General features: G+C 45.2%; 1 protein-coding gene across 1 annotated transcript in view; it reads left to right on the top strand.

The window, feature by feature from the left end:
• The window catches only part of TPH2 (tryptophan hydroxylase 2), a 112,598-nt gene that overhangs the window by 37,141 nt on the left and 62,922 nt on the right, over window positions 1–12,535 (top strand). The window contains exon 7 of the mRNA XM_084795156.1: window positions 6,945–7,141. Coding sequence (XP_084651282.1) covers window positions 6,945–7,141 — 197 coding nt within the window. The remainder of the gene's footprint in view (window positions 1–6,944; window positions 7,142–12,535) is intronic.

The following is a 12,535-nucleotide window of genomic DNA, read 5'->3' as shown; positions in this document are numbered from 1 at the left end:
TAGTAGTGTCAATCAAGAGAGACGTGCTCAGATGGGCAAAGAGAAAAGATGAGGACAAGATAAGAGGCAGAGTCTAGTCTAGGTAGATAAACAGCTCTTAAATAAGTGAGACATCTCCTGCCCTAAGGGATATGTAATGCAATGAAATAGAAAGATGAATTCTTTTCTATTTGCTTGTTTTTTTTTTTTAATCAGATTCACCCATCTCCTTAACCAATTCTCCAATTCCCTTCTGCTCTGTTTGACTCCTGCTTCTGAGAAGACTCAACTGTTTTCAAAGAGTGTGATTTGTGCTGTGTTCCCACGTCCGTGTGCATACACATTCCCTGTAGCCTGCCTTGTCTTCCATCGTTGAATAACTGAATGGCCGTTCCACACTGGGGTGCCTCAAGATAACACAGGCAGAAGAACACACTGTGCACTGGGAGGTTCTAGCAGCAAGGTCTCCACAAGGTGGCCCGGAAGTGTTACCACATGCAAACATATTTTGCAGTTCTCCAAAATTAGAAAGGAAGGTGTAAGAGCAATACCTTGCTCTTGGTCGTGCTGGAGAAGATCAAACAGTTAAGTGAAGGGAAGGCCTTGTTGCTTTTCCATCTGGCTGTAAAAAGACTCTGCACAGTTCTAGTCTCTGTGCAGTGTGAGCCCCGAGATGTCTGGGTCAAAACGTACTTAGTAAACGCCTTTGCTCTAACAAGGCCAGAGCTTGCACAGAATCGCTCTGTCTGTACCTGCTCACACCTGGTTTGTCTGTGCCTCTTTCAATCTTTTCTTTCTGTAGAGACAGGTAGGACTTCTAGAACTATTCCCTAGCTTCCAGGAAGAGTGGGATTTCTTTCCTTTCTCTTCCTTCCCTTCACCCCTCCCTCCATCTTTTCCCCACAGTCTGCTCTATGATGGGAACAGAATGCAGGCTTTTGTATATGCTAGGCAAGTGTTCATCCCCACCACTCCCTTTTTTTCATGTGTATATGTGAGTGTGTGTATGTGTGTATATATTGCCTGTTTGCCTGTGTATTTGTACGGGTATGTTTTGTGTGGGTGTGTACTAGAGTGAATGTGTGTCACGTAGGTGTTTTGTGTGTACATGTTTGTGTGTTTCTGCGGGTGTGTGAAGATGTGGACTTGAATATGTGTGTTATCTATGCACATGTGTGTGTATGTTTGTGTGCACATGTGAATGTGTGTGTGTGCGCTTGTGTGGGTGTGTTTTGTGTATGTTGTGTGTGTGCTTGTGTGGGTGGGGTGTTTTTGTGAGTGTGTGTGTGTGTGTGTGTGTGCGTGCATGTGTGAATGCATGTGTGTGGAGGGCAGAGGTTGGTGTCAGATGTCTTCACTATTTTCCACTTTAGTTTTTGAGACACGGTCTCTCACTGAACCCCTTGTCTAAATTAGCCAATGAACCCAGCAGCGCGCCTGTCTGTCCTCACGTTCCTCAGTACTGAGGTGGTTGTAGATGCTCTCCGCTCTGCCTGGATGTCCCCTGGGTCCTAGAGATTCAGGCTCTTATGCTTGCATAGCAGTCACTTTACTGACTAGCCCGTCTCCTGAGCCTACCTATGGGATTAAACACACAAGAGGAAAGACCCCTCTCACGGCTGTCAGTACTTCCAAAGAGAGTTGTCATCTGAGTCATCTATCTGGGTTTATCTTCTTTCTACTGTCAAACCTAAATCTCCGTGATGGCCATCAGCTCCTTTCTTGTCTTGTCCTCTCAATGCTGAAGGAGCCACAGCTTGTCATTCTGTGACAAGAGTGTAGAATCCGCAGTGAGTAAGAGCTATCAGGAGTCATGTCTGCTTTTCTGCAGAGAACTCTGGTGCTGTGAGTAATAACTGGGTAGGTGCCGAGAATCCCACAATCCCAGCTATCCTATAAACACGGTGGAGGCTCCCTAGATATCCAATTAAATATTTATGTATAATTAGCTTGTTGAGGAGTATCATATTGTTGGGATTTATAGCAGCACAAAATACTTTTATTTTCCTACTCGTTGCTTTCAACTGTGTCACGTCGGCTCCCACTTTCCTGTAGAGAAGCAAGTTCTTTAGCAACATCTAATTTCCTGTCATTTTCAATTATTACGAGAGTCTCACTTGGGTATTAACCTGGTCCTGTTCATTAAAAAAAATTAATCTCAAACTTGATTCAAAGAGCACCCTCTCTCCCCCACAGTTATTTGTATTAAACTTGTGTGGGATTTTATTGGTTTGGAGGCATCGTTGAGCCCAGGGTTCTGAAACACCTCCTTTCCTTTTGCCTCTGGTTCCTCTGGAGAGGTAGTGCCTGCCAGGTAGGAGGGAGGAAGCTAACATATTTTTGCTTTGTTTTTTTCTCCATGATTGTTAGAATGTCCAGGGTGAGCTTTAGACCCTACTCACTCTGGTTTGAACAGATTCTCTCTGAGGAGGCACTGTCTGTTGAGGTGCTGCTCTCTGCACCGTGCTGTACCTTGTTTTCTGAGGGCCAGGTCACGTTCTCCGTCACACTGCATGCAGAAACACGCTTTGCTCCTTTGGCCTTGTCAGCAGTCATACCCCTGATATGTCCTCTGAACCAAGCACGCTGTTGCTTGGACCTTGTGGTGCCTCTTCACAAGGGGTCAAAGCACCCAGTAGGGTCTTCTGTCTGTAAAGAACTGAAAAATAGGGCAGGTTTTCTTAGCTTCCTCTCATGAACAACACACCGGAAATGTTTACATTTCGCTGGACATTAGGCTGTACAGTCATATCAACCTTACGTTTCAGAGGACACATATCAAGAGGGTATCCTCTCCCCGTTCCCGTCACAGTGGACCACTTTCCCAGGCTTCCAAAATGATGGCCCAGGGACAGTCCCTTTGTGGTGGCAGTACAATGGTGGAGGTGTGGGCTTACTGTTCTGGAAAGGTTTGTCTTGGAAAGTTAGAAAAGCTTGACAGGAATTTAGCCTTTAGAAATGGTTGCAGGCAGTGGCCTAACCTTCTGACAGAGGGAAGAGAAAAGAACTTGCTCTTTCCATCCGACATTGACCCCTCCCAATCCTAAGCATCACTGGTTGGTTCCCTGTAAGACTGGCAGGTGAGGCCTATGCTTTGGTGAGCCAGGTGGTATAGGAGAGCTGGTTGGTGGTGAGGACCCGGAAGGCATTGCCTGACTCCAGATGTAGAGTGGAGAGTATTCAAGTCACTTCAGTGCTAATCCAGGGCAGAGCTGTAGGATGCTGAGGTAGGACTCTGTCATGCCCTCATCACAACACGTACCCATTGACTGGGCTGGAGAGATGGCTCCGGGACTAAGCACTGGCTAGTCTTCTAGAAGACCCAGGTACCTGTATGAATGTACCACATAAATGTCTGTAAATTCAGTGGTAAAGTATCTGATGCCCTCTTCTGGGCACCTCAGTGCATGAGGTGCACTGGATATTCATCCAGTCAAAATACTCATATGCTATTAAAATAATGGCACAATTGAGAAAGTGGAGAACCCCATATGGATGGCTTTATATACCTGGTGCCCCAGCTGCATGTTTGTTCTGTTGGGGAGCCCAGTCCTAACTCCAGTCTTATTAAGAGACTTACAGGAGTTTGTGAAAGTGCCTTATGTCCTCTACAAGGACACATACACTAATATTTCAGGCATGCAGACAGATGACATTTTCATATACCTATGCCTAAATACCTTCCTTTAATTTGGTATCTGGTATGAGCTGATGTCTAGCATATATTTTTAATCTCACAGGTGTAAGCAAATCAAGAGAGACTGCCGTTTTATGCCAGATAGTAAGCCTGGCTCCAAGATTGTAGACAATCCCTTGGAGTCCCACTTCTCCTGTGTATGAAATATGGTTAATGACAGTGTCTGCCCAAGGAACTGTGAGAGTCACAGTTGCTCAATGGGCTGATTCATGTGCAAGTGCCTTAGAAGAGCATCTTGCATGCAGTTGTCTCAAACTTTAGGTGTTAGAATGTACTTGTTGGGACTACACAGACAACAGCCATTTCCCTTGTTTCCTATATCTTGAGTGTTTTTCAAAAGATACGAACGGACTAAACTAGCCTTTTCTTTTTGATGAGGCTTTAAACTATTTAAAAGAAGGATCCAGAGCAGAGGTCCAGGTGCTGTGAGAAGTCACTCCTCAAGACTAGAGGGACCTCCCTTGGGCTCAGGGTACCGGCAGTCCTTTAGGCAACCATCATTTCAGAGAGCAGGCTGATGAGCTCCCCTGGGCGGGGCAGGCGTGCAGAAACAGATGAGCATAGCTGCCACTGCCCATATTCGCAAAGTTGCGCTGCAGGAAATTCAACTGTCAGGCCTGTGTGGTTCTCTCTTCCTGCCCTAATTTCATACTTAACTCTTCGTTTGTACCCTGTTGGCTGCATTCAGCTTGCCTTTGAAGTGCTTGCGTGTCTGCAGACGGATACTGAAGTGAAGGGAGAAGTTTGACCTAATGGTTCTTTTCAAATGGCTTTTCAATATTTCATTCATTGTTTCGGCCTCACTGCTTTTCTACCTTGTGATCATGCAGAGCTCTTATTAGATGTATTGGCTTGCCTGGCTCAGATTGATTTAGCTGAACTTCTGGATCCAGAGGCATCCCCCTTATGCGTTTATTTCTTGCATCTTTTCTATTTTTATTTTTTCATGTCAAGCTTTCATTCTAAATTCACCACCGGTATTAGGATTTAGCAGTCTTGACCTCCCTGGCAAATATTTGTCAGGTTGTAATTTTTTTTTTTTGTTACCAACAGCCAAATTAAAACAGGACCAGTCTTATTCTAATTTGGTCTGCATAAGCCCTACTTTTGGCACTTAGAGAAAGCAATTTTAATTTCTAGCTCTGTCTTTGGTATGTGTATCCCCCCATTTCTCATACATTTTAATTAAAAAAAAATAAACAATTTGGGGGCAGTAGAAACTACATTTGGACTTGAATGTTAAACAGAATGTATTTGGACAGGAACATAGGAATATGGAGAGGGCTGGGGCTGGGAGGCTGGGAGGAGATCTGTGTGCGCACCCGTTCGTATCCTATTACTCTTCAGTATGACCTCTAGACTGGTCCCATCTCCCTTAGAGTGCAGTGAGCCGAGTGGCAGGGGCCATCCTGCCTGAGGTGGGTGCCTGTGGTGATGACCTGCAGTAGTAGATTGCATTTGAATGGCCAGTTGGCGTGCATGTGCTCTTGGGCACGCATGCACACACTTGCTAACTTTAGGAACAGAATTTCTATTTTGGGGCGTTTGCTGGGCACATTATAATAGGTTTTATCAAACCTAATTTTATATATTCTTTTTTTTTTTTTGGACAGGGTCTTATGTAACCCAGGCTAGCCTGAAAGTTTATGTATCCGGGCTATCCTTGAACTTTGCTTTCTCCTCCTCCTCCCCCTCCACCTCCTCCTCCACCTCCTCCTCTTCCACCTCTTCCTCCTCCACCTCCTCCTCCTTTCTTCTTCTCTCCAACTATTGGGCTTACAGACTTACCTGGATCTAGGATAGATGTATAGTCAGATGCCAAATTCAGAGTCAAGCCCCTTACTCAACCTTGCAGAAGTACACAGCAATGGTTCCCTTAACTTATAGGGAACAGAGAGCAATGTCTCAGGCAACATTGGGAGCCATGTTCTTTGCTCATGGCTGCTGTCTCTTGTTCAATCAGCACTTCTTGTTACAATTTTATCAGGGAGCTCCAAGTCCTGTGTAGTCTGCGTTTGTCAGCTCAGGCTGGGCCCCCTCCAGGGAGCATTCCATGACAGCTCTGATACGAGGTGATCTGTCAATAGTCAAACACAGTCACCAGCACACGGCTGCTTATGGGCCCATAAAGAGAAGCTTCCAGAGCTACTTTACCCATAGTATCTATGCTGCATTTGAGATACTGTAGCAGAACTGTGACAGAGATCACATGACCGGTAAGCTTACAATATTTACTTCCTGGACCTTTGCAGGGGAACATCGTTAACACTCGTCTTGAAGTAACAGGGCTTCACATGTCTGCCTTTCACACATCTGACCTGCAATAAATGTTTCTTCTTTTGTAGTTTATGAAAGCCCTTTTCAATTCAGCACAGAGTTTTAGTATTTGCCAGATAGTCTGTGCACTGAACAAATAATCACGGAATTACACTTGGAAATTGGGGTGAATCTGGGCAAGAAAGAAAGAAAAAACCTAGGAAGCAATTTTATTTTCAACAGAGGACGTCCATTTGTTACTGTTGTCTTATGCTTGTAGAAAAGCCCCTCATAAGAATCTTGCTCGCAAACCACCTGATCCCAACACAGAACTCCCACCTGTTACCCATCTCAGCTTAAGAACATGACTCTCGGAACTGGGGAGATGGCTCAGAGGGTAAGAGCACTGTTGAACAAGCCTGAAGACCTGGCTCTGGGTCTCGAGCACCCACATGAAGAGCTGGAGGTGACTGCATGCCCGAAACCTCAGTACTTGGTGTGCCGAGGGAGGGGAAGATTGCTGAGGCTGGGCGATCAGCCAGCCTAGCTGAGAAACTGAGATCCAGGCTTAGCCGGAGATCCTGCCTCAACAGAATAAGGTGGAGCATGAAAGAGTAGGAAGTGAGAGTCCTCTTTGGTATTCTGCATGTATATGTGCAGGGTGTGCACACCACTGCACACATGCATACACATCCACATACCGCCCCCCCCTCCCCTGACACAAAGACAGACACGTATACACAAAGACCATATGTCTTGTCAAGTTTCTAGAATGTAGGTATGTCCCTATAAGGATCCAACTGTACACATGCAATTGAAGATTAGCATTTATTTAAGTATTTAAAGGAATCCTTCTGGGCACTTCATTGTTCCAGTGTGTATGTGTGTGTGTGTGTGTATGTGCTGTGTTTGTGTGTGTGTTTGTGTGTGAAACTTTGCTTGCATTAACATCAGACTATTTAACCTAGTGGTCTAAAGCTAGACTCACTAGTCTGTCTTCCTGCCTGCCTAGTGGCCAGCCCATCCCCAGGGTGGAATACACAGAAGAAGAAACTAAAACTTGGGGCGTTGTGTTCCGGGAGCTCTCCAAACTGTACCCCACTCATGCCTGCCGGGAGTACCTGAAAAACTTCCCGCTGCTGACGAAGCACTGTGGCTACAGGGAAGACAACGTACCTCAGCTGGAAGATGTGTCCATGTTTCTGAAAGGTAAGATGTGCAGGTTGCCCTTCTCTAGACCCTATCTCCATTCGCTTTTCAAGGACACACAGTGCACCAATTGCCCCCTTTTCTAAAAGGGAAAAGTAGTGGCTTATGGGGAGGAGCACTGACCCAACAATTAACCCAAACCACCAGTGGGAAGCAGAGTGGAAACTTGGCTGGAGAAATGGATTTGGCTGTTGATGCAGCTATGGGCTTGCTGGGGCCTTTCTTTGGGGCTTGCTGTTATAAATAGTAAGCCTCAAAGGACACCTGCAAAGAATATGGGCTTTGTGTGTCTTCCAAACACAAACTATTACTTATACTTATTTCTGGAGATCAGAGGTCTATGATCAAGGTGCTGAAAGGGTGTGCTTCTGTTCCATGTCCTTTTCAGCTTTTGGAGCTCGCCTGCACTGTTTGGGCCATGGCTTCTTCTTTATACTACCCTAGCCCTTAACTTCCATCATCACTTTGCCCTTTCTAACTCATTTTTCCACTTCCTTTTTTTTTTTTCTTCAAAGTTGTTTTGAGACAGACAGGGTTTCTCTGTGTAGCCCTGGTTGTCCTGGACTCACTTTGTAGACCAGGGTGCCCATGAACTTACAGAGATCTGCCTGCCCCTGTCTCCTCGAGCATGGGGATTACAGGCGTGCGCCACCTCACGGGGCAGCTCTGCTTCCTTCTTATAAAAACGTTTGTGCATTATGATAGGCAGATTTGGGCCCAGGGGTCCCACTCAAACTAGGCACCAGACAAGGACAATACAGGCGGTAAACCTTAAACCCCTACCCAGATCTAGACAATAGACAGAACACTCTCCACAGTAGAGTGGAGAGTGGGATATTACTTTCTCACACACTCTGGTGCCTCACCTCTGACCATATCCCCTGGACAGGGAGACCTGATGGCACTCAGAGGAAGGACAGCAGGTTACCAAGAAGAGACTTGATACCCTATGATCATATAGAGGGGGAGGTAATCCCCCTCAGGAACTGTCATAGGGGAGGGGAATAAGGGGAAAATGGGAGGGAGGGAAGAATGGGAGGATACAAGGGATGGGATAACCAATGAGATGTAACAAGAATAAATTAATAAAAAAAATAAAATAAAATAAAATTAAAAAAAAAAAACGTTTGTGGTTTTAAACCCTAGCTGGATAAGCCAGGGGACTATCCTCATCTCAAGGACCATTGCTTGATCACATCTCTCAAGTTCACTTTTGCAAGTTAGACAGCGATTGCAGACAGGGTGATGAGGATGTGGGCATCTTTGGAGGACTGTGATGTCTACCTAGCCTATCATTGTGTCTACCTGGACTCTGCCAGACTGCTACGTCCAGCTTTGTCACACTTGGCATGTCTAGCCTTTTCATTCATTCCGTTTCTTGCCACCTCCGTCCCCAAGCTTCTCTCCCGTTTACTGTCCCACCCATTGCTTCCACACAAACATCCCTTTCTTAAACCTTACCTAAAATATTACTTTTTCCCCCTCACAAATTGGCTTAGGCACTCTTAGTGACTCTCCTTACTAAAAAACAACAAACAAACAAATGGGGAGGCAGAGGTGAGCAGATCTCTGAGTTTGAGGCCAGGACTGTACAAAGCAAGTCCTGGACAGTCAAGTCTACACAGAGAAACTGTGTCTCAAAAAACAAACAAACAAAACCAAACTGGTATTGATGACATTGTTAAGGGTAAGGCTAGGTTAGTAAACATTTTTGAGTTTTGTCATCCAAGGTAAAAAAAAAATGTCTAGGAACTATCCAGGCATTTACATATCCATTTTACTGTGTACATTAAAAAGAACAAAAACTATTGCCCTGATAGCAACAGGATCTCAGTTTAGACTCCCCCCTTTGCTCTGGCGAATGCGATATCCATCAAAAGCATTCGTATAATGAGACATATAGAGAATAGCGTAGAAAACAGAATTTATTACACAGTAAAGCCAGGTACACCCTCAAAGGATGGGAATGGATAATGACAAAGGGGGCAATATTTCAATCTGCATTGTGCATAGGTTTTACATTATTTCCAAATTCTTTAGAACACACAGCCTTTCCTGTGGGACTTTGCCGTGTCTGTTTGATTGACAGGCCTGTTTGGATAGGCTCTTACAGGAGGGGACAATGGTGTGTGCCTTTGTTCTTCATCAGAACGCCTCCTGCTAGACAGAGATCTGACAAGGTTGAGGCCTCCTGGGGCCAGGTTAGACAGATATCTGCTGACGACCTGGTGTGTTTAGGAATTTCCCGGCTCCTCCCAAGGAAAGAGAGATGATTCAAATCCCATTCCTTTGATAAGAAATTAGACTCCTGCTGTCCAGTTCTTGGTTTATAGGCTGTTGACTGAGAGGGACGTGCCTGAGCCTCATGTCTTCCAGGCTGACTACTATCTCGCTCCCTACTGAACACTAGGGCACACAGACCCAGGCCAGGACACACAGACATAGGCCAGGACACACAGACCCAGGCCAGGAGCCAGCTTTGGACAAGCATGAGCTGTTCAGCCTGTGAGGCACCGACCCAGCTCTCTAAGCGTCTTCCGTTGCATCATCCTGCTCATATGATCTGCTCTTGCTGTGAGCTCTTTATACATTTGCTTAAGCTCCATCCTTTGATTCTTCAAGATTCATGCCAAGTTCTGTGATTCCTGGCCCTGACAGCTATTGTGACTCCACCCTGTGCTTCCATTCTAGAGTCTATGTGGATCGGGGTGCATAATAGTCTTATAGCTGGGACCCCCCACCCCACGAGAGCCACAGCTAGACCTGACTGTGGAGAAGGAGCCTGGATGTATACACTATCTACTACACTCCATTTGTTACAGAGGAGGAGAGCTAGAAAGCCAGCGATCAGCATCACCTAATTAGTACCTGGCTGCATGGTGTGCTCCGCGGTAGTTCAGATAGACTGCATTCTCCCATAAACCCTGCTGCTCACATTCCTGCCTCCTACGCACGCAATCCACACGTTTTATAATGGGATTCATTTCTCATAAATAGGACTCACGTTTTGCTCTCTTGTTTCTCAGCCTTAGTCATGAGTACTAGCTCACAAGTTAGGTTTTTTTTTTTTTTTTGGCCATATCTGCCTCCCAAGTTGCTATTTTCACGTGAGCCAGTGTAGAGTTCAGTTTGAATCACTCCCTGGCACACAGCAGAAGCAAGGCAAGTTCAGGTGCGTGGGTTTTAGCTTCTTTTAATTGGCTCATTAAAAGAATAAACAGACCTCAGTTATAGAAAGCAGAAACTTCTAGACCAATAATATATGCAAAGTCAAAGTTCTCAATGTCAGAATTTTATAGTTTTATAATTTGCATAAAGCAAAGTCCAGAGCTGTTAATGTAAAATAAAAGACGCTCCACAGTACTCACGCTCCACAGGTAGGACGCGCTGCTGCAGCTGATGTGAGGGAAGAAGGGGGGATACACGTATCTTTTTGGTACTCAGGGGAACAATCTGAGGTGGAAATCCTCGGCATGAACATAACGCTGCTGGAGGCATGGCTCCAGGGAAGCTGGAGAGCACCATTATTTCCATGTTGGCACCAGGATTCCCAGGATGCATTTGTTTTATGAACTTAGTTGGCTTTGCCTTTTCTTTTCTTCTTCTTCTTCTTCTTCTTCTTCTTCTTCTTCTTCTTCTTCTTCTTCTTTTTTTTTTTTTTGCTGTTTCCAACCGTCTAGAGGTGCTGTCCCCATGAGTTGGCGATTTCAGAATGGGGGCCCTGTACAGTGCTCGAAGCAGCGGGTAAGCCCTCCTGGAAACTATGTTAAGAGAGATGAGCCAGAGCCAAAGACAAGAGGCACATGACACCATTGTGAATGAAATCTAAGATGGTGGAATATAGAGATCAGTGGTTACTGAGGTGGGGGTGGGGACAGACACACACACGGGAGACATCTGTCAGAGGGTACAAAGTCACAGTCATGCGCAGTGTCTAGAGCTCTAACTTGTAGCCAGATGATTATGGCTGGGCACACAGTGTTGTATAATGGTGATTTTCTAAGAGTAGGTTTTTGTGTCACTTTTACCACATACACGGAACTATGCAGACATGGGTATGTTAGGTGACTTTATCAACCATTTTGACTGTGTATATGTCTGTAAAAACATGGTTTCCCGTTAGGTAGAGCATGGGGAATGCTGTGTAGGAGGGGAAGGATGGATTTGTAGGAGTCAGAGTAGCTCAACAGAACTGCCCACAGAATCAGCCAACCAGGGCCCATAGGGTCCCAGAGATTGAGGAGATAGTCAGAGAAACGGCATGGGCATGACCTAGGCTCTCTGCATATATGTTATGGTTGTGTAGCCTGGTGTTCTTGTGGGACTCCTAACATTGGGAGTGCGCACGCGTGTGTGTGTGTGTGTGTGTGTGTGTGTGTGTGTGTGTGTGTGTGTGTGTGTTTGTGTGTGTGTGTGTGTGTGTGTCTGACTCTTTTGCTTGCTTTTGGGACCCTTTTCTCCCTACTGGGTTGCTTTGTCCAGTCTTGATATGAGGGGATGTGCCTAGTCTTATTATAACTTGACATGCCGTATTTGATTGATATCCCTGGAAGGCCTGCTGTTTTCTGAAAGGAAATGAGGGAGGAGTGCCTGAGGGGGGAGGGGGGTGGGAGAGAAGGTGAGGGTAGGGACTGGGAGAAGAGGGAGGGCAAACTGCAGTTGGGATACCATATATGAGAGGAAAAAAAAAAGAATGGAAAAGTTTTACATTTTAAACACATAATTTTACTAAGAACAACCATACTCCCAAGATGAGGACAGTCAATAAAACGACCACTTTAAATTATAATATTTCAATAAAACACTATTTTTTTAAAGTAAAATTGAGACCAGTGATGACTTTCAGATTCACTTAGCTGATGATAACTTGAGATTTTACTGTATTCTTATTTTGTTTCTTTCTACCCTAAAGCAATATAGTATGCGGTGCTTCAGGACCACTTCACATCATAGCAAACCATGCAATAGCACAAAAGGCAATGATAGTGAATGATGTTAGGAGGCACTTACACACACACAAAAAAACCCCACAAAGGAAATGATTCTGAGACACTAGTGGAGGTGTGACAGCGCTGGTGTGCAGAGTGGATCCCCAGGGGGAGGAATTGGGTGCATGTAGTAAGCATCACGCTACGTTATAATCTTCTCCTACGTGTTTCTTATCCTAATTTGGCTCCTGAATTTAATTCCCTGAAGACATCTCTACCCTTCCTTTTTAACGAACATCTTGTTCCTCTGGAAACCACCGCTCATGAGCACATATCAGTCACCAGAGTCCACAAATGTGATGTCTGTTAACAGATGTCATTCACTCACCGGGAGCTTCAGAACCCAGATGACTTTGTTTCTGAAACATCCTTACAAATAATTGAGACCCTAAAATTTCAACACGGG

This window comes from Acomys minous (assembly GCF_964271855.1).
Source record: "Acomys minous genome assembly, chromosome: 9".
NCBI classification, from domain to species: Eukaryota; Metazoa; Chordata; class Mammalia; order Rodentia; family Muridae; genus Acomys; species Acomys minous.
The sequence above is the reverse complement of the archived record's forward strand: the minus strand, read 5'-3'. Positions and strand labels throughout refer to the sequence as shown.